General features: G+C 45.5%; 1 protein-coding gene across 3 annotated transcripts in view; it reads right to left on the reverse strand.

The window, feature by feature from the left end:
- Window positions 1–22899, reverse strand: part of RYK (receptor like tyrosine kinase) — a 69110-nt gene that overhangs the window by 39511 nt on the left and 6700 nt on the right. For 2 of the 3 annotated variants that reach the window (XM_006161852.3, XM_014592998.2), the window contains exons 2-5: window positions 21584–21683; window positions 19391–19525; window positions 16146–16199; window positions 9883–10027 (exon numbers count right to left, since the gene is read on the reverse strand). In XM_006161852.3, coding sequence (XP_006161914.1) covers window positions 9883–10027; window positions 16146–16199; window positions 19391–19525; window positions 21584–21641 — 392 coding nt within the window. In that variant the 5' untranslated portion in view covers window positions 21642–21683. The remainder of the gene's footprint in view (window positions 1–9882; window positions 10028–16145; window positions 16200–19390; window positions 19526–21583; window positions 21684–22899) is intronic. The other variant, XM_014592997.2, reaches the window with a different exon arrangement.

The raw sequence follows: 22899 nt of genomic DNA on the forward strand, positions 1-22899 counted from the left end.
CAGACTTGTACCTCACAGGAGACGGTACTAGGGAACCACGGGCCACGTCCCCAGGAAAGAGCCATGCTGACCAATTAGACCGCGCTTGTAGAAAAGGGGTAGGAAAACAAGCCTCTTCTAATGGTGGCCATCAAATGGCCTACAGACAAAGGACTTTCAGCCACATCGAATGTGCCACATGCCTAAAGCTGGGTCGAGTTTGTTTAATCACATGTTTTGCTGCTTTTCCTTCCCAATCCCACCTTTTTAGAGTTTATAAAGCTTCTCAGAAATCTTGAGTACTTGAGCATCATATTACACCATATTCTCTAAATAATACAGGAGACCTACAAGATAGTTGGCTTAAACAACTACTAATTTGCATCTGAGATTACTGTGAAGTAGCAGTGCTCGGACGTGTACTTTGGTCTTTCCAGGGGATGACAGCCTCGTCCTGGATCTCCCCTTGAGCACACTTCGGTCTCACTGCCTCAGCCTGTAACCCAGCAGAAGCAGAGGAGGGAAGCACGGGAACTCTGCACGAGGAATGAAGCTGGATAGCAGATGGGCCTTCCACGACTGGCTCAGTTACAGTGTCAGTTGAGCCCAACCAGAGGCTCCAACTTCTCTAAATAAGCACAATTTTTCAGCTGACCACTCCCCACAAGATAGTTCTGTATTTTCCAAAATGAGGGATTAAAAAATACCTAAGGACAAAAGTTTGCTACATAACAGCGACACTGACAGTGAATTTGCACACCGTCAGCGCTAAGGGTGTCATACACACATCTCAAAGAACGGTACCAACCTGGTCGGCCCTGTAAGGCCCCCGTGAAGCCTGTTTCTTACCAACACCACTATCTGTAATTACCTGCAGTTTTTACGGAGAGCACTCGCTGCGTGCAAGTGGCCTGGTGCTGTGAAGTAGAGTGCTCGAATCTGAAGGTCGGGACCGCCAGCACCACCGGTTCCTAGCCCTGCGACCTGGGGAGACTATCGGCCCCTTCCGGAGCCTCAGGCTCCTCGTGAACAGAATGAGTGTAAAGCTAACCCCTGACAAGACTGCTAAGAAGAGCACACGAAAAACACATAAGGAGAGCACTTGGACAGTTCCTGGCCCAGAAACATCCATTCACAGGGATCACCTGCGTTACTGTGTACATTATCTGTACCTGCAGTTTTGGGTGCTATGTAAGGAGACGCCAGGGATCGAGGAGGTGAGGAGTCCAGCATCAGTGGGGAAGGAAGAAACCACTGCCATCCTCAAAGGGAGGAGAAAACGGACTTCCTCTTGCTTACCGACAAAGCGGGTTGTGGGGCCTACCTGGCAGGGTTTCCATGAGACCCGAAGTGTGTCGTTTATGTTAAGGGTTTCCATGGGACCCGAAGTGTGTAGTTTACGTTAAGGGTTTCTATGAGACCTGAAGCGTGTCATTGATGTTAAAGGACTACTGGGACATTACCACAACCAGCGTCTCTGGCGGCTGGGGGGGGGCAGGCGGGTTGTGGGGCCTACCTGGCAGGGTTTCCATGAGACCCGAAGTGTGTCGTTTATGTTAAGGGTTTCCATGGGACCCGAAGTGTGTAGTTTACGTTAAGGGTTTCTATGAGACCTGAAGCGTGTCATTGATGTTAAAGGACTACTGGGACATTACCACAACCAGCGTCTCTGGCGGCTGGCAAGTGCAGCCGTTCCTCCCCACTAACTCAGCAGTAGTGTCGCCTCAGGACTTTGAAGCTTGTGGCCCGGTCCCAGGCAGTCAATGGCACATCTACACCGACTTTTCACTCACCCGGCAGGTGTCAGGTGGGTCCCTAAGATAACATGCACTATGATAAGCAGGCAGAACGTCCCATGGTACCCAAGGTTTGCTGTTAACAGAGAAGCAAGGAGCAGCTGGGGGCCTGTCCCTGATGCCCACGCCTACGTCATAGGAGGTAGACGACGAGATTAACACACGTGTTTGCTGGTACGAACAGCTTAGAAACAGTCCAAGTAAATGAGCTCATGTGACATTCATGAGCAAATAAGATCAGCTGTGGAGATTTTAACTCTGCTTTAGAATGAAGTTACAACTTTGAGCAAAGATCATAATTTTGGATTTTTCTATTTTTCTGCGTAACTCATGTATTCATTCACTCAACAAATAGTACGTGTCTACCACGTGGCAGCACGGCGCTGAGATACAGCAGTGAACACGATGAAGATTCCCACTCCTGAGAAGCCTGCCTTTCAGTGGGGCCTTGTGCTGCAATGTCTGTCTCTGCTGAGCAGGCTACAAGCCCACGAGGGCACGAAAGCGCCTGCTTGTTCACTTCTCCCTCCCCAGCAACTAAGTCGGCCTGGAGCACACTGGCTGAGCCAGCCCGCCCAGGGCAGGGATCACCTGCGTTACTGTGTACATTATCTGTACCTGCAGTTTTGGGTGCTATGTAAGGAGACGCCAGGGATCGAGGAGGTGAGGAGTCCAGCATCAGTGGGGAAGGAAGAAACCACTGCCATCCTCAAAGGGAGGAGAAAACGGACTTCCTCTTGCTTACCGACAAAGCGGGTTGTGGGGCCTACCTGGCAGGGTTTCCATGAGACCCGAAGTGTGTCGTTTATGTTAAGGGTTTCCATGGGACCCGAAGTGTGTAGTTTACGTTAAGGGTTTCTATGAGACCTGAAGCGTGTCATTGATGTTAAAGGACTACTGGGACATTACCACAACCAGCGTCTCTGGCGGCTGGCAAGTGCAGCCGTTCCTCCCCACTAACTCAGCAGTAGTGTCGCCTCAGGACTTTGAAGCTTGTGGCCCGGTCCCAGGCAGTCAATGGCACATCTACACCGACTTTTCACTCACCCGGCAGGTGTCAGGTGGGTCCCTAAGATAACATGCACTATGATAAGCAGGCAGAACGTCCCATGGTACCCAAGGTTTGCTGTTAACAGAGAAGCAAGGAGCAGCTGGGGGCCTGTCCCTGATGCCCACGCCTACGTCATAGGAGGTAGACGACGAGATTAACACACGTGTTTGCTGGTACGAACAGCTTAGAAACAGTCCAAGTAAATGAGCTCATGTGACATTCATGAGCAAATAAGATCAGCTGTGGAGATTTTAACTCTGCTTTAGAATGAAGTTACAACTTTGAGCAAAGATCATAATTTTGGATTTTTCTATTTTTCTGCGTAACTCATGTATTCATTCACTCAACAAATAGTACGTGTCTACCACGTGGCAGCACGGCGCTGAGATACAGCAGTGAACACGATGAAGATTCCCACTCCTGAGAAGCCTGCCTTTCAGTGGGGCCTTGTGCTGCAATGTCTGTCTCTGCTGAGCAGGCTACAAGCCCACGAGGGCACGAAAGCGCCTGCTTGTTCACTTCTCCCTCCCCAGCAACTAAGTCGGCCTGGAGCACACTGGCTGAGCCAGCCAGCCGAGGGACAGAGAAAACCATAGAAAGACAAACCAAACACAACGGTCGCTTCTGAGATGAGTTTAAAAGCGAAGGGCCAGCGGTGACCAGCAGTTCAGTTCGTGAGTGCCCTCTATTCATTCTTCATCCGATAGGCAGTTACTGATGCACAACCAAAGAAGAAAAGCAAAGGGCGACCGCGAGTGATGGCGGGGGCGTGGAGGTAACGGGAGGAGCAGAGGAAATGAAGATACTGCTGAATGGCACGCCCAAGCATTCCTCAGAGGAGGGAACTTGCCTGTGGTCACAAGTCAGGACCGACTACGGTGGGGAAATGATGCAGACCCACTCTCTGAGGGAGGGCTCTGGGTGAACGCGGAGGGGGCTTGCCTCTCCAGGCCAGACCCACCCAGAGACCGCGAGCTCAGCCTGTGGAGCTGGAAGAGGGAGAGCTGCACGGACGGGCTCCAGCCGCCCCTGCACGAGCACAGCTCAGCATTTCTATTCTCGGCCTCAAAAGCAGCTCTGTGTGTAACAGAACTGGCCCCTGAGGGCCTGGGATGAGAAGACTCTAATCTGCAAGCATGGAGCCCACCAGTGCTCACAGGGCTCCGTGAGCTGAGCGTTAACGGAGTGACGAGGGTACAGCAGGAGCAGGGGAGCCCGCACGGCGCAAACGGCCTTTGCAGCCACAGTAATGCAGCTCGGCCAGCCCTGAGCCTCCTGCTCTGCCCTGGTCCTGACAGCACGGCCTGGTACTTAATCTCGCTAAGCCTGCTTCTCCATCTTTAAAGCGAGGACAGGAAATACCAGCCATGGGGCTGTGGCAGTTCACACATGTAAAGTACTTGGTATGGCGTTCGCTGAGCGGCAGCCGCTGTTTACCGGGCCGCCAGCCGCTGTTACTCAGGGGCTCCCCTGCAGGGAGAGAAGCAGCAGCAGCCTCGGGTGCTGCCAGGTTACCGACTGAGCGTTCTGGCCAGCGTGCCTGCCATGCGGTAAGTAACTGCTGGTAAGAAAGGACGGGAAGCCCATCAACAGCAGCACACTGCAATTTCCTGAGAATGAGGTCGTTAACAACGGCATTTAGGATAGGCAGGGCTGTGTCCTGAGAGTGTACAGAATTATCTCATTAAAACCTCACGAACTGCCAACTCGGTCCCTGACTGCTTTATAGATGAGAAAAGCTGAGGCTTACGGAGGCTCCGTAGCTTACTCTGCCTAGGCCACAAGTACGCAGAAGAGCCAGATGTCAAAGGGGAAGGCTGGGGACCAGCAGTTGGCGTAATGGCTATGTCGCTGGACTCCCATGTAATCGACTGCAGTTCAAGTCCCGGACCCGGTGGCTTAAACTCACGCCGGGCGCATGTGCATGTGTGCCCAAGATCCCAAGAGGAGAATGGAGGAGAAGGGATTGTGGCGTGGCCATCCCCCCTGGGGGGTGATTTCTCGCTTTCTGTCTCTCTGTCTGGCGAGCGCGTGTACCCTATAGCAAAAACCTCTCAAAAAAAAAGGGGTGGGGGAGGCTTACTCCAGAGTCCACGCTCTTAGCCACTCGGCATTTCTAAAAACAAGTGACGATGTAAGCTGCTTTTATTCACGCAATGCCCGGAAACCTTGGCCTGAAAACTTGGGACAAACAGAGCGCCGGTGCACGCTTGGGATCTCATTATTTGAGCAGGCATCTACACACGCCTTGTGGGATCTGAAAGTTCTTGCACAACCCTGTTTTATGTGGGTCCATAGCCCGAGCACACACATAAGCACTCAAGAAAAAACACAACTGAGCGTGAAGACTGACTTCTAAATGTCACGCTCTCCGGTGACCTAACTACACTGGCATCTGTTTCAAAGCCCTACCAAAATGTTACTGTTACCTCTCTCTCCTCTCAATTGTTTCCAAATGTCACTCCTTCCTCTGTACAATCTACATCTAACTTCAGTACCACCATGTACATCAACATGTTCTGAAACACGGCGTCCCTGTATTTCCTTCCTCAGTCTTATCCCCCTCTCCCCTCTCCTCAGGTGAGGGAGTAACAGCAGGGAGGGAGCCCTCTCCCCTCTCCTCAGGTGAGGGAGTAACAGCAGGGAGGGAGCCCTCTCCCCTCTCCTCAGGTGAGGGAGTAACAGCAGGGAGGGAGAGCATGGGGCAGCACTGCCTCCAACAGCTCCCTGCTCCTCCTGTCATCCTATACATCGTAAATATGCTTTCCCAAAGAACTGAAATGACCTGTAGCCGATGACTGGATTATATACATAGAAAATCCGAAATAATCCACAAAACCCTCCCCGGAAGTGATCAGTGAATGCAGTAAAGTGGCAGGGTACAAAATCTATATACAGGGGCTGGCAGAGGCCATGGTGGTTAGGGGCACTGGGCTCTCACATGGCGGAGACCCGGACCTGGGGCTTGCTTTCTCGCTTTCTTTCTCTCTCTTTCTCTGCCTCTCTCCCTTCCCTGGTCAAATTAAAATAATTAAAGTAAAATAAAATAATTCTTTAAAAAAATCAATATACAAACATCTATACCATTTCTATACATGAACAAGAAGCAGACTGAGGTAGAACTGAAGAAAGCAATCCCATTAACAACAGCCACAAAAAGTATAAGATACCTGGGAAAAAAACCTAACCAAAGAAGTCAAAGACCTCTTCAAGGAAAACTATCAAAAACTAAAATAAGAAATTTTGAAAATGACTCCAAAAAATGGAAAGAGAGCCCATGTTCCTACATTGGAAGAATTAATATAATCAAAATGCCAATCCTACCCAAATTAACCTACAAATTTAATGTAATTCCAATCAAATTACCAGATATATGCTTCATAGATTTGGACAAAACAATCACAGAATTTGTCTGGAATCACAAACAACCACAAATAGCTAAAGCAATTCTGTGCAAGAGTGAAGTAGGAGGCATCTCAGTCCCTGACCCCAAAATATATTACAAAGCAGTGATAATCAAAACAGTGTGGTATTGGCCAAAACATGGGCATATGGACCAATGGAATAAAACAGAGACCCCAGCAATAAACCCCAAAACACACAGCCAACTGATTTTTGACAAAGGCTATCAGTCAATACAGTGGGGAAAATAAAATCTTTTTAGCATATGGTGCTGGAAAAATTGGGTATCCACCTGCAGAAAGATGAAACTGTACCCCTATCTCTCACCATTAACAAAAATCAACTCAAAATGGATCAAAAATCTAAACATAAGACCTCAAAATATAAAACTACTAGTGGATAACAGAGGGGAAACTCAAGAATTTCTCTTTTTTTTTGAGAGGTTTTTGCTATAGGGTGCGTGCACTCACCAGACAGATAAAGACAGAAAGCAAGAAATCACCCCCCAGAGGGGATGGTCATGCCACAATCCCTTCTCCTCCATTCTCCTCTCGGGATCTTGGGCACGCACGCACACGTGCCCGGCATGAGTTTTAAGCCGCCGGGTCCGGGATGCGAACCGTGGTCAACTACGTGGGAGTCCAGAGACATAGCCATTACGCTAACTGCTGGTTCCCGAATTTCTTAAATAAGATCCCCAAAGCACATGGAATAATCTCAAAAATAGACAAGTGGGACTACATCAGGTTAAGAAGCTTCTATACATCAAAAGAAACAATAATTAAAGTGAACCAGCAACCCTCAGAATGCAAGGATATATTTGCAAACTGTGCCTCAGGTTAAGGGTCTGATAAACAGAATATACAAGAAACTCAAGCAGATCATCCCCCCCCAAAAAAAGATCAACCCAATTAAAGGATGAGCAAATGAGCTAAACAAACAACTCTATAAGAAAGACATATGAACAGTCAAAAAGCACATAAAAAATGTTTACCATCCCTTATCATAAGGGATATGCAAATCAAAACCACAGTAAGATACCACCTAACTCCAATCAGAATGGCCCAGACTGAAAAAATAATAGGTAAGTGCTGGAGAGGCGGTGGGGAAAAGGGACTCTCCTACACTGCTGGTGGGACTGTAAACTCGTCCAGCCACTGTGGAGAACAACATGGAGGCTCCTCAAAGACCTCCAAATAGTACTACTATATGACCCAGCCATTCCAATCCTAGGTATCTAACCAAAGGATAGAAATAGACACAGGAGGAAAAGTACTTGCACATCCATGTTTATTGCAGGATTAGTCAAAATTGCTAAGACATGGAATCAACCCAAATATCCACAAACAGATGAATGAACCAAAAAGAAAGTGTGGTACCTATACAGTATGGAATACTACTCAGTCATGAAAATTGAGACCCTGGCTCCTGATAGAAGTAGATGAATATGGAAGGTTTCCTGCTAAGCAAAGCAAACCAGATTATGAAAGAGAGGCACTGTATGTCCCCACTCAATATACACCAAATGCCTGCACTCTATGGCAGAAACTGAAAGCTTAGAAGATACAAAAGCATGGAGAACAACTGTGGATACTAGGGACAGTATGGAATAATAGGGTGGGAAATGGGGGGAGTGGAGAGGAAGGGAATCAAGGGGAAAAAGAAAGATCCAAAGCAATTTAAGGACAGAAAAATGAAAAATTATTTATTGATGATAATAGTGGGTTGTTGGAAAAGTTATTTTAAGGACAGAAAAATGGAAAATTATCTATTGATGATAATAGTGGGTTGTTGGAAAAGTCATGACACATTTCTGCAAGAAAAACAGAAAAAAACACATCATAACTTTTCTAACAACCCAGTATCTTCAACTGGAGTAATATGCAGTATATTCATGCAGGGAAAATTAATTTTGCATGCTGTAATGATATACAATGACTGCTTATATAAATAATAAACTATAAAAAAAATTTTAATTGAAAAAAAACAAAAAGTGCTTTCCCATGGTATGTACAACACTGTTAAGTGTGAGAATTCGGCAAGGAGTAAGACACACTGCTCACTAATTGGAAAGAACTTATGTTCTAGTAGGAAAGACAAGAACACCACAACGAGTTATAAAAGGAAAGAGCATAATAACTGCTACCAAAAAATAAAAACAGTTACAGAGACAGAGAGGAGAGAGATGTAGGGTTAGGAGGCTCAGAAAAGATTTCATGGAAGAGATGGAAATGGAGTTGCAGTATGAAGACGGACAAGGCTTGGATGGATAGAAATTGCAGGAGCTCTGTGGGCAAAGGGAAAACACGAGCGAATGTCTGAAAGAGCAAAGTGTAGGGCAAAAGTGAGAAACAAAATCATTTTTTAAAAAGCTTATATATTCGCTTCATGAGCTAGAAAGAGAGAGAGAGAGGTACCGATTGATGGAAAAGCGGGCACTGCACCAGCGTCTCATGCCACCGTCCTCTCCTCTCAGCCAGGATAGTGTGCACTTGCACGTGCACACCGGGCATGCCTGAGCGGACCTGGACCTGGCTTCCTGCAACGCAGAGCGCTACACGACTCCTGCACCACCAGAAGGATATGGCCAGATGGGGAGAAAAGGCTCAGCGAGTGAGAGAGAAATCCCCACGTAAGGAAGGTTGTGGACGTCAAGTCACAGAGCTGGCAATGTCCTCAATCAGCAACTGGGAATCGCTGAGGAGCGAGCGAGAGCGGGGTGCTGTGAAAATAAACCCAACGTTCCATCCTCCTCCTCCCCCAATTCTGGCCACAACGTCCTCCTCGGCTCGGACTCACTCAGGCTGCAACAAGCACATTTTGTATGCCACACTAGACAGCGTAATCATCACATTTATACGCTTTCATCATTATGGGCTAACGTTACAGATTACATCCTTGACGCGATGAAGTGTATCACTCATTTTCACATTCTCAGAATTGAGCATATCAAACAACCTGACATTAGACTCACCAGGAAACTAAGAAAAAAATCTGATGCCCAGGGACCAGCAGATGGCATAGCGGTTACGTTGCTGGACTCCCACATAGTCTACTGCAGTGCAAGTCCCAGACTCGGCGGCTTAAAACTCGTGCCAGGTGCATATGCATATGTGACTAAAATCCAGAGCGGAGAATGGAGAAGGGATTACGGTGTGCCCATCCCTCTGGGAGGAGATTATTCGCTTTCTGTCTCTCTCTGTCGAGCACATGTACCCTATATCAAACATCTCTTAAAAAAAAAAAAACCTGACGCCAAAACACATATCTGTTACATCAGAATCTCAGAAGATGGGACCCAAGTACTGGTACGACCCAGGTGTTACCGACCTCATGTGGAACCAGGTTGAGAACCAAGGTTTTAAATCCCAGCAGGTGCTCAGTAAATTTTACTAGATGGACGGAGAGATGAAAGCTGGAAACTGAGGGAGGAAGGAACTACAAGAAGAAGCAACGCTGCTTAAAAATGGCGTCGAGTCATATCTAAGGCCATGGATTACGCTTCTTTCCTAACAACTACTTTTTAACTGTGCAAATTAAAAAAAATAAAATCAGAGAAACACGAAGAACCAGCGTGCATGAGGGTGTGTGGGTTCTCACACAAGCACAAATAACTGCTTTTGTATTTATTTCTTCCCCAAATGTGTACCATACCTGTCATCCAGTTCGATCCGTTTCATACTGTGAAGGTGCAAAACAGCTAAGATTATTGCTACAAGGAAGATGACCGCACAGCAAACCCCGACGCTGATATAGAACACGCGTGTGGATGTGGTTGGAGCTGCATGTGCAGGATCATCTGAAATAAAGCAGGACATTCAGCTTACTTAACAAACACGACCAACTGCTTTGTGACCAAATAGACACAATAAATATCCTGTTCTTTGTAAGAAAATGTCCATTTCCTGTGTCTGTTCTTTGGTAACGTGAGGTACCAGTAGTTTGCTAATATAAGCGCATAATATTTTTTTAATGGTTTTGTTGTAGTTTTTAAAAAAATGTTTTAAGGAACAGCAAATGGCATAATAGTTATATCACTGGACTCCCACATGGCTGATGTGGTTCATGTCCCAGACCTGGTGGATACAAATTCACGCTGGGTGCGTGTGAGTGAATGCTCAAAACCCTGAGAGGAGAATGGAGGAGAAGGGATTGCAGCAAGGCCATCTCTCCTGGCGGGTGATTTCTCAGTTTACGTCACTATGGCGAGTACACGTGCCCCAGAGCAAAAATCTCTCTCTTTAAAAAATTAAAAAGTTTTCAAAATACTTAAAGATAATATTGAAAATATTTCTTAAAATGTAGTATTTTGAAATTTTGAAAGTTGTTTATTAACTGTCAAGAACTATGGAGTATGAGCAAAAATTTTTTGGTAAGTAAATAATTGAAGGAAAGTGTAAAAATAAATAAATAATTGGGGGAAAAAAAAAAGGGTTTTTTTTTGGGGGGGGGAGGAGAAGAGGTTTTTGCTATAGGAGGCATGTGCTTGCCACAAAGAGAGAGAAAGAAAGCGAGAAATCACTCCCCAGGAGGGACGGCCATGCTGCAATCCCTTCTCCTCTTGGGATCTTGGGCACGCACACACACATGCCTGTCATGAGTTTAAGCCACCAGGTCCAAGACTCGAACAGCGGTCAATTACATGGGAGTCCAGCGAAGTAGCTTTGCGCCAACTGCTGGTCCTGAAAAAAGGCGTTTTAATAGAAGTTTTGGTTAATGAGTGTAATAGTCACTTAAAAAGTGGTATACATAAAAATATAGATATGTGAACCAATGGAATAGAGAACAGACACCCCATAAATAAACCCCAAAACCTACGGCCCACTGATGTTTTGACAAAGGATTATCAGTCAATTCAGTGGGTAAAGGAAAATCTCATTAGCAAATGGTGCTGGAATACTTGAGAATCCACCTGCAGAAAGATGAATCTGAATCCCTCTCTCTCGCCATTAACAAAAAATCAATTCAAAGTGGATCAAAGATCTAAACCTGAGACCTCAACTATAAAACTACTGGTGGAAAACACTGGGGAAACTCTGGGAGACATTGGGGTAGGCAAAGATTTCTTAAGTAAGACCTCTAAAGCATCCCAAAAATAAACAAGTGGGATTACATCAGATTAAGAAATTTCTGCACAGCGAAGGAAGCAGTAATTAGTGTGAATTGACAACCCTTGGAATGGGAGAATATTTTTGTAAACTATGCCTCAGATAAGGGACTGATGAATAGAATATACAGAGAACTCAGGCAGCTTATCTGAAAGAAAGTGATTAGCACAAAAGATGGGAAAAGAAGCTGAATAAACAACTCTCTAAGGAAGACACATGAACAGCCAAAAAGCATATGAAAACAATGATCAACATCCCTCACCTTAAGGGAGATGCAGATCAAAACCATAATGAGATAACTGCTGATGGGAATATAAATTGGTTTAGCCTCTGTGGACAATAATATGGAGGCTCCTCAAAGACCTACAAATAGAACTACCACATGATCTAACAATCCCACTCCAAAGGACAGGAGAATGCTCAGTCAGAAAAGTGTTTGCACATCAATTGTTTATTGCAGCACTATTCGCAATTGCTAAAACATGGAACCACCTAAATGTCCATGAAGAGATGAATGGACTGGAAAAGTGTGGCACATACACTTTATGGAATAATATTCAGCTATTAAAAAAATAAGATCCTAGCATTTCATAGAAAGTATACAAACATGAAAGATTTACTGCTGAGTGAACCAAGCCAGGCTATGAAAGCAAGACACCGTATGTCTCCACCTAACATATACTGACTGTCCACACTCTATGGTGAAAATGGAGAGATTAGGGACACAGAAGCATTGAAAAGGGTTATAGATTCTGGAGACAATGTGGGAAGAGGGTGGGAGAAAGGAAAGAGGGTAAGGGAAGAAATTAAGGAGGAAAATAGAGAGGCAGGACATTTGTGGGACACAGAAATATTATCTGTTGTTGATAATGTGCTCTGTTTCCTTGTATCCTCAACTGGACTGGTGTGAAGTGTATTTATGTTGGGTAAATTCAACTTACAAGCAAAGTGATGTATAGTGATTAAATGTATTTTTAAAAAAGTGGTATACATAAAATATACCAACAGAGCTATCTGTGATGGAGACCTTCTGCAGGGTGCTGTCCAATACAGAACCACTGGCCACCTGTGGTTAGTAAGCACTTTAAGGTAGCTAGCATACCTGAGGAACTATAGCTTTAATTTTATTTCATTCTAATTAACATAAAGTTAAAAAGTCACACGAGTCTAGCGGTTACCATACTGGACAGCACAGATCTATAGATGATTGGTATTTCCTCAGTAGTGATGCCTGGATTAGAAGGACCAGGCATCTTTTTGTTGCTAAGGAACAATGAAGGGGTAAGGACAGAAGGTGGGAGGGAACAGGAAGAGACAGACAGACAGAGGCTGAGAATATTCAACACAGAAGGAAAAAAGGGGGGAGGGAAAAAAAGCAACAGAGGAAGCTATAATTTTTAAAAAGCATTTTTTTCTTTTGAAAGTAATAGAAACTATTTTGCCTATCTGTTTTAATAGACTATATTTATTAAATAAAATTGTATTTGGCTTTATATTATTTAAAAAGCAGAAACAGAAGGTCTCAGCAACTGGGAAGCTAACCCAGTGGGAGACACACACACACACGCGCGCATACCCACATGCCACCTGAGAAGCAGCAGAGGTAAAGATACACGTGACATGCACAGCAGAATGGAAGACATACAAACAGAAGCAGACCTGGTCTGACCAGAGACTTCCATGGGTGTAGATGATGAGTGCCTGTATCTCAGTCTACGGGTACTACAGGAAGAGTTTGGGGTTTATCCTACACGAGATGGACATCGTTCTAGGGTGCAGGTGCAGGAACGACACAGTCACATAAATGCCTGCGTGCTGTGTGGAGAAGGCTCCGTGGGGAGCAAGCACAGAGACAGGGAGTGAGGAGGAGGTCACCAGGGCAGTCCAAGAGCCAGCAGCAGCTTAAACAAGAGTGTCACAGTGAAGGTGAAAAATAAATGGATTTGGAAAAGATGTGTTGATGGACTGTACTATGGTAGAAAGAAAAAGAGAACTGAAGCTTTGGCTTAAGGAATTACTTGCATAATGGTGTCTCTGTAAAAATTTAAAAAATTAAAAAGCAAGTTGGAAAAAGAGAATCGGCAGCTTCATCCGGCTCGAGCTAAATCTGAAGAAGCTAGCACGCATTCGCACGGAGGCGTCAGGCTGACAAACACACAAGTCTGGAGCTCTGGAGACTGGGGATGGGTCAGGACAAAACAGAAGGTACAGCTTTCAGAAGCATCGAAATAAGGAATATGAAACTGCTTTCTGAAATTTAAGCGTTGATCAACATATAAATTAGAACAGACTAAGGCAAAGCAACTGGCTTCCAGGGCAGCTGGACCTGGCTGGTGCCTGAATAAGGACAGGACGTCCCTCAGGAACGGCTGCCCTTCATGGGAGAGCTCGCCAGGTCTGGGAGGGGCAGGCGAGCCCCTGGGCAAGCACCTTCCAGGGCAGAGCCCTAATTACTGTGTAATTACTGTGCTCAGTGACCTGAAACATGCAGGTTTACAAATGCACGTTCCCTTTTCCCACTGACACCCCTGGCCACCATCCAGTCCCCTTCAGGTCTCAGACGTCATGTTGCCCACACAGCTGTCCGCTCCCCGGGGCTGAGGCTCCCCACCCTCTGGTCCTTAGCTCACCCTGCGTACTCTGCTGTCTGCCTGTTACGGCCTGGTCTGTTCCTCCTGCTACACCGCCAGCCCCTGAAGGCAGGGTCTGTGTGCTCAGTCAGGCTGCCTGGCTATCACAGGCTTTCAGTAGTGGGTGGACGGCCGGGGAGTAAGGAGGGAAGGTGGGAGGGAATGAGGAAGAGACAGGCAGGCAGAGGCTGAGAATACTCAACATTGCACTTTGTGAGAAATATCCTACCAGCATAAAAGAAATGGGCAAAATCACCAGAGTTTAAAAGAACTCTGGGAGCAGCAATAGTTTTTTTGTTGTTGTTTTTTTGTTTTGTTTTGTTTTTTTGAGAGGTTTTTGCTATACGGCACATGCACTCACCAGAGAGACAGAAAGCGAGAAATCACCCCCCAGGGGGCATGGCCAGCCACGCTACAATCCCTTCTCCTCCATTCTTCTCTCGGGATCTTGGGCACGTACTCACACATGCCCGGCATGAGTTCAAGCCACCAGGTCCGGGACTTGAACTGCAGTCAGCTACATGGGAGTTCAGCAACATAGCCATTACACTAACTGCTGGTCCCAGAGCAGCAATAGTTTTTAAAATATTTTCTTTCCAGAAATAAATCCAAATGAAGTATTCTAACACGTAGACAATATATCATGTATTTTACCTTCAAAAAGGTCTGAGGTATCAGACCCTCTGCCCCAAGGTGGTGAAAAGAGGGAAGTGGGCAGGCAGAGCACCCCAGCGAGCTGCCTGCTCTGCCCTGCCCTGCCCTGCTGGAGGAGCTGGTCGCGCCCGGCGCGAGACCTAACTGCAGTTTACAGGAACAGAAACGAGACCGCATAACGTGGGAGATTCTGTGGGACAAATAACAGGCTTTCTTCAATAAATAAGTGATATTAATAAAAGGTAGGGGTGGCTTTCTATTCATGTAAAATACATGTCAACAAACAGCTGTGTGTGTAGGCTTTACTCAAATCCTAATTCAGAGGGAAAAACTATAAAGACATTCCTAAGACAATTAAGTTAATTTGAACATGGATCGACTATCAAGTTATTAAGAATTACTGTTAAATATGATAAATCTAAGTGAACAGGTATTGAGTGTCTGTGGATTTTTTTAAAGGCTTTTAAAAATAGATATACACTATAATATTTAAGGGTGAAATGATGTAACACCTGAGATGTGCTTTAAAACACTCTACCCAACTCCTAGCCAACCACAGAAGGAGACGGGAATCAACAGAGGAACACCGGCAGAGTGAGGACCAGCACTGACGCTGTGAGGGGGCACACGGAGCTTCATGAAAGCATATTACAAACTCTTCTATACACTTGAAAGTTTGCAAAAGGGAAAGGTTACTTCCATAAAAAATATCTAGTATAACTTTAAGATACTGCTGTTTACACTATCTTAGGAAAGGCTCAATGATTTATGTCAGAAAGGAACACAGAAGCCCACTTGAGTACTTACACATCATCAATATCCAAAAATAAAATCTTTTTAGAGTTTGTGCTCTGAACGTTTAAATAACACAATATCTTATTTATTTATTTTTTTTTTGGAGAGGTTTTTGCTATAGGGCGCATGCACTCGCCAGACAGACAGAGAGAGACAGAGAGACAGAAAGCGAGAAATCACCCCCCAGGGGGGATGGTCACGCCACAATCCCTTCTCCTCCATTCTCCTATCGGGATCTTGGGCACGCACGTACACGTGCCCGGCGTGAGTTTTAAGCCACCGGGTCCGGGATGCAAACCACGGTCGACTATGTGGGAGTCCAGCGACATAGCCATTACGCTAACTGCTGGTTCCCCAATAACATAATATCTTTATGCCTGCCATTTCACCTGGATGAAATTAGCTAAGGGTTCGGGCACACGTCAGATTTTCTAACCTCCTAATAGATGGTATTTCATAGTCACACTTTATGACCAATCAAAAAGACATGATATAAATTCTTTTTATAGAAATATTTTAGCTAATGTTATAAAATATATGTAAGTTTTACTTCTCAAAATACCCCACATGCTAATAGTTTCATTTGACCTAATACCAAACTATAAAACAGCAATGAAAAAAACAGCACGGCATCATTATCACCTGACAAACCCAAGAGTCATGCAACCACGTTCCCATAGAGTAGACCATTTTTCAGTCCCAATAATGAAGACAACAGCATAACACTTACAAATAGTTCTGCTAGTGTTTTTGTCCAAGGCTGAAGTTTTTACTTCTTCAAGTTCTAAATTAAAAAGGAGATAAGAGATGCGTCAATTCCTTCTTTTCCATGAAAATCCTTACATATTAAATTACACTTGCTGAGTTTTCATTGTTCGTTCTATCAGAACACTGCCTAAACTGAGTAGCAAGCCCTACATTGCAAGATAACGCATGCTACAACACGTTATTATCTGTTAATCATCGTTACAATAACCAATCAGCAGTGCATGACAGTATTAGCTGCTGGTGTTATTTAGAGAGGCTCAATGGGAAAGGCTTTCTGTGGTCAAGGAGTTGGAGAACAGCAGTCTTCCGCGTGGCCCCTGCAGGGTCACAGTGCGCGTTGGGAGGACGTAAAGGTTAGCAGGAGTTCTGGAGTCGCAAAGCTTCTCTAACCCACGTAGAAACCTTCCCTGGCCAGTTATACCTACTAAGGTTCCGTATAGTACGGACACATTTTCTGTGCATGTTTGCAGACACTTTTTAAAATGCAGTAGTCTGAAGGACCAGACAAAATTAGGATGGCATACTAAATAAAGTTAGGAGTCATGAATACGGATGATTGGGTGGCCAAAAGTATGACCACCAAATAATGAGAGAGTACTGTACTACAGTTAAGTCCAAAACAGAATAAAAATTACACCAACACAGAATTCTAGTATTAAATTTTCACACAATTTTAAAGAAAATTAAGAAGTTATGGGATCATTTAAACTTTTTTTATACATTCAATCGCTATCTATCATTTAGCTTGTCAAGAGAATTATTCGACATGAAACACACCTCAGAGCAGTTCAGTTGAGAATACTATACATGTCATCAACAGGTAATACACCATGTCTGTGCCCCACAAATGTCTTACCTCTAGTTTCCTCCCTGATTTCCTTCCCTGCACTCCTCCCCTCTCCCACCTCCTTCCACACCATCTCCAGTGTCCATAACTATTTTCACTGCTTTTACGCCCTCCAACCTTTTAGTCTCTTCCATAGGGTGTGGACAGTTGGTGTATATGAAGACATACAGCATCTCTCCTTCACAGCCTGGCTCGTTTCACTCAGCAATAAATCTCCCACATTTGTCCACTTTCTCTCGAATGTCAGGGTCTTATTTTTATGGCTGAGGTATGGGATCGTTCTGAAGATCAGCTGGTCACTAAACTCAGTGTGCCTTACTTAGCACTGGGACCCACAGACCAGCACAGCATGTGTGGCCTTCATCCTGCCTGAAAGAGAGTGAGGCCACATAGCAGCCCCTTCCCACCTCCCTGGGGGTCGGAACCTGGTGCTCTATGCTCCTCACTGGCTGAGCAGCCTCGGCGGGCTCCCGAGGGCCCAGCTCCTCGAATCAGTTCTGTAACGACCAGGGTGAGCTAGCCGCTACATGGAAGTAATGTAACTGAGCACACGAGAACTGAAAAATGGGTCGAAACATTAAAGTTAGGAGGAATTAACCTTTCATCCTTAAAATGTCTCTTCTAACGCAGTCCAGCTTCTCCATCGGCATGAGTCTGGATGCTGGCCATTATAACTCACTCGCAGACTTAGGTGTTTTCCTAACACTCGGCACGAATTTTAATTAGGAAATTCGTTAAGAGACAATTTAACAAAGAAGCTAGCTGCACCAATCAGCTGCCCGGCCTTGGTAAGTTAGAGTCTCTGAACCTTAACTACCTGAGGTTCTTGAAGAAGTAAAAACTTGGGACCAGCAGTTAGCGTAATGGCTGTGTCACTGGACTCCCGTGTAGTTGACTGCGGTTCGAGTCCTGTACCCGGAGACTTAAACTCACGCTGGGCGCACCCAAGATCCTGAGAGGAGAATGGAGGAGCAGGGATTTCGGCATGGCTATGCCCTCTGGAGGGGGTGATTTCTCGCTTTCTATCTCTCTGTCTCTCTCTGTCTTTCTGGCAAGTGCACGCGCCCTATAGCAAAAACCTCTCTAAAAAAGAGAAGAGAAAACTTCAGCCTTGGACAAAACGCCGGCAGCAATCTTGTGAGTGTTTTGCTACTGGAGATAAAGAGCACCTACTGCCCAGGGCTGCTGGGTAATGCGTGTGAGACACTCAGAACACAGGGAGCGCCCAATAATTTTAGGGTTTGGGCTTTTATTTTTCCTACTATTTAGATACTAACTAGTTCTACCAATGTGCCCTTGTAAATTCAGGTCACTCCCTGTGGAATTTAACGATGAGCTGACTGGACTAGGTAACCTTTCAGGACAGTCTCGAACTCTCTGCTCTAAGACTCTGTGTACCAGAACTCTTTCGAATTCACTGTGATTTCCTGAGTAACTGGTAATATAATTCATAAACCGAAAACTATCATTTACTAAGTAGCCACGCATGGCATTTATTCTAAGTTTTAGGCTAGATTTAACTAATCGTTTAAAACCAAACTAAAAATCTCCCCTTAAACAGGTATTATGTGCATTTTAATGATGACAAAACTGAACCTAGAGGTGTTACATAAAATGCTCAATACCCTCAAACAAGTAGAGTCCTTCCAGTCCGGGTCTTTGTGGCCCCAGAATGAGGCTTCTGTACACAAGTAACACCCAGTCACTTGGGAACCTCTCCCTGATCTATCTTACCTCTACTTTTCAGACACGTCGATATCACTGGGTCTCTGGAAAAATCAAGACACGTTTTCACACAGAAAAACACATCGTGACTTTTCCGACAACCCAAGAGTTCATATTCCTCATGGAAAACAAACTACCCATTCTGGTAATTCTGAGAAGAATGGAGTGAATGGGAACCGAGTAGGACCTAAGTGAGACTCCTGGCTGCAAAGTACTCTAGGATTATCTCAGAATTCCATCTGTGCTCGCTCTTTCTCATTTGCTACTATCGTCAAGACTTGGTCATAACTAGGGACCAGCAGACGGCGTAATGATTACATCACTTGACTCCCATGTAGTCAATCACAGTTCAAGTCCCGGACCCAGTGGCTTAAAACTCACACCAGGTGCGTATGCATGAGTGCCCAAAATCCCAAGAGGAGTACGCAGGAGAAGGGACTGTGGCCATTCCCCCAGAGGGGCGACGATTTCTCACTTTCTGTCTCTCTGGCAAGCACACACACCCTATAGCAAAAAACTCTCAGAAAAAAAAAAAAAAAAGATTTAGTCATAAATAAATCTGTAAAAAGACAATAAAATCTATTTTTAACCTTTTCAAATCTATACAAAACACATTTGGTAAATAAGTTCCTTACTTTTGTAGCACATTTTCCTTCGTTTAAAATTTAAGACTGTAAAATTTTTTGAAGAATTTACTGTCAAGTTGAGCTGCATAAGTATCATAACTTCAGAATCTACTTTGCCAGTACAAGAAAGCTCGACCCGAAACACTGTTTAAAAAAAAAAGAGAAAGAAAGAAAGAAAGAAAAAAGGTTTAGTTGTCTGGAAAAAAAATCAACATAGAGTCCAATAAAGATTCTATTAAACACATTAGCATGATTTTAGCTGCGCCACAATAAAACCAAAAGTAATACATTTAAATAAATTACACAGAAGCTTTCTGGGAATTAATCTTCAGAGTACTATGTTCAGTCATTGCAAACACAAGTTAGCTGGTATTAAAGAAGAAACCAAGACATAAAGAACAAATCAAGACACAAAAGAAGAGACAATTAAAAACTTTCACTCGTGGTTTTTAATGTATTGTTTAGCCTGGAAAGTCCTGCCACTCCAAACACTAACGCTACAGAGGCAAAAGGCAAACCCTCCTGATCTTCCCAGCCACATTAGTAACTACGAAATCACATGACGAAAAAAAGACTCTTCATTATCAAAAGCTATCATGTAATTGCTCTTAATGAGAAGATTAAATATAAAACTGTAAATGAAGCTCGTAAATTCTCTACCATGAATTAAAAAACACCTTTCTAAAAAGAAACTGGCTTTAATTGCACTGCCCAGTGGCGTGGTACTTAAGTCAGCTCTATTCCAAAAGGACTGACAGGGGAGGCACCGTGGCATCCCCCCACAGGGAGGGGTCTCTCACTTTTCTTCTCTTCCTGTCTGTCTCTCTGGCGATCACATGCCCTCTACTGTGAAGAGGAGAGGAGAGAGGAGGAGGGAGGAGAAAGAGAGAGGGAGAAAAGCTAGATTTCATCATGAACTGTAGCAATGGGACAACAGATTTTAATGAGCATTTACGTTTTCAATTTTGTAGTTTAACATTCTTTTTCTATGTATTTAGGACATACCACTTTACCACATATACAGGCACTTCTAATTTTTTTACTGGCCCACGAAAATTAACCACCCTTCCTGTGGCTTTAATTAAAGCTTAGATGAATGCACAATCACTAACAGTAAGTAAGACTGACAGAAAGAGCTCCACAGCACTGCTGTGGAGAATAGCTTCAATTCTTAACATTTTCTCTTTCCTTAAACTCCACATCTCTGAGAGCCCTTCTAAAACAGAGCTCAACAGGAGTTAATGGTGTAGATAAGACGCAGAGCTCATGCCTGTCCAGGCCAGATGCCCTGCAACCACCAGAGGAATCACCAGACAGTATAATCAGCTCAGCGCAGTCAGACACGAGGGCCTACGGAATCTTCAAGGAGAAACCAGAGTTAACAACCGGAAGGAGAGAACAAGAACAGGACGAGGCAGATTTGAACCTGCAGGATAAGCAGGATAATTAGGCATTTACAAGCAGGGATGAGGAAAAGACAGTTGCAAGTAACTGAAAGTACCTGAACCAGCACATGCGAACTGCTGCAGCCTAACTGCCGAACACTGGGGCAAGGGCACGCAGAGAAGCCTCCGGTGCCCGGGCTGACAGAAGGGGGCCGCTGGTGGGCTTGATGCCATGTGGTCAGGTGTGGGAGCGCAGTGACCACCTGGCCACACTGTGAGATGTGGGCTTTTTAAAAATTTGCTAGAGGGCACGTGCACTCACCAGAGAGAGACAGAGACAGACAGAGAGGTGAAGTGAGAAGGCACCCCCGACAGGGGATGTCACGCTGCCATGCCCGCTCCTCTACTTCTCCTTATGGGATGTCGGGCACACATGCCCACACGCCCGTGCCTCTTTCAAGCCACGGGGTCCAAACTCAATCGCACAGCTGGCCACGTGGGTGCAGCTGCCTTCAGCTCCACGTCACTGGCTGACCTGAGACGTGGGATTAATGGAGGGGACCGCGGTCAGAACGGGGACTCACTGGGGCCCAGTGCCAGTGATGCAGAGGGAAGGGCTGAGCGCAGGCAGTGGTCAGCTGCAGGAGGGAGAAGAGGGTACTTAACAGGTGCACAGCGCCCGCACAAAATGACGCTCCAACTACTTGTATGGGGTGTGTCTACCAAGTGGACACACTAAAGTATTCCGACTGCCACTGTGGGGATGTGGGGACACAGCAGAGACAGTGCGTTAACTCTGTCTGAGACCCTTACTCACCTGATAAAGTGCGTGGAACTTCCCCCTGAACAGAAATGTTGACCTGGGGCATGTCCATAGCCACAAAATTGTCTACTTGGAATCCCAGCTTATATTCAACCTGCAAAACGGAGAGAAAGAAACAGGGTCTGTGATATAGCTTGACTTCATTCATTAGCTCACTAATTAATGAGCATGAAGAGCATGAGCTTTTCAAATGTACAAATACTCTCACTATAAAAAAATCCAATTTGTCTTGCTAGCAGGTGCCATGGAGGTTAAGGTGGCTGGATCCCACAGGGCTGACTCTGGAGTTTGAATTCTGGACCCAGTGGCCTAAAATCACACCCAGCACATGTGCACGCATGCCCGAAATCCCGAGAAAAGAATGGAGAAGGAACTGCAGGATGGCCATCCCGTCTCTCTCTCTCTCTCTCCAGCAAGCACACACATCCTATAACAAAATAAATACACCCACACACATCTGAATAGTCAGAAATGACCTAGGAATTTTTAGTTGGATAAAAATTCAATCCAGTAAGCCATCCCTCCTTTATGTCCAGAACAGCAGCCCTGTGCACCTGTAAAACCTGCTACCCAGGGTTCAGAAATCCTTCTGAGAACCAGAGCCACAGACAGGGCAGCCCTGAAGACCACACATGAAGAAGCGCGGTGCTGAGACACGATGTCCAGGCTACGGCTAGTCACCAGTCTCTTCGCTGGCTGTTAAAAGCCAAGGTCTGAGGCCTCCGTGTGGCCGTGGGGGAGGGTCTGCTCTGCAGACACACCATCCAATACGCAGAGTCCAGGGCACAGACTTCTCCCAGAGTATCTAAGCCACGCTCTCGAGGACAGCCTTCACGTCAAGAAACTCATATTTAGCTCTAACTCTGGATGGGTTTCTTACGTGACTCCGGATCTGGAGGAAGAGGCAGCCAGTCAGATGTCCCTAAAACACCAATCTTATCTGCCGATTCCTGGCCTACCCAATCTGGCTCAATAGGATCAACCAGAATTAATCAATAAATAGGGCCCCATCGCTACGAGCTCAGGGGAGAATCAATTCAAAATGCAAAACAGCCAAAATTCAGAATGGCTGCTGCTCTTAAGATCTTCATCGAAGCCCTGCATTTCACATCACTCTCGGTCTTCCATGGTGGGTCTCGGTAGGCATGATATCCTTCTTCTGTCACACGGCCACGGGGCAGCTCTGGGGTCTCTCCCGGCACACGGCCACGGGGCAGCTCTGGGGTCTCTCCCGTCACACGGCCACGGGGCAGCTCTGGGGACTCTCCCCTCACATGGCCACGGGGCAGCTCTGGGGACTCTCCCCGCAC

This window comes from Tupaia chinensis, unplaced genomic scaffold, assembly GCF_000334495.1.
Source record: "Tupaia chinensis unplaced genomic scaffold, TupChi_1.0 Scaffold139245_1, whole genome shotgun sequence".
NCBI lineage: Eukaryota > Metazoa > Chordata > Mammalia > Scandentia > Tupaiidae > Tupaia > Tupaia belangeri.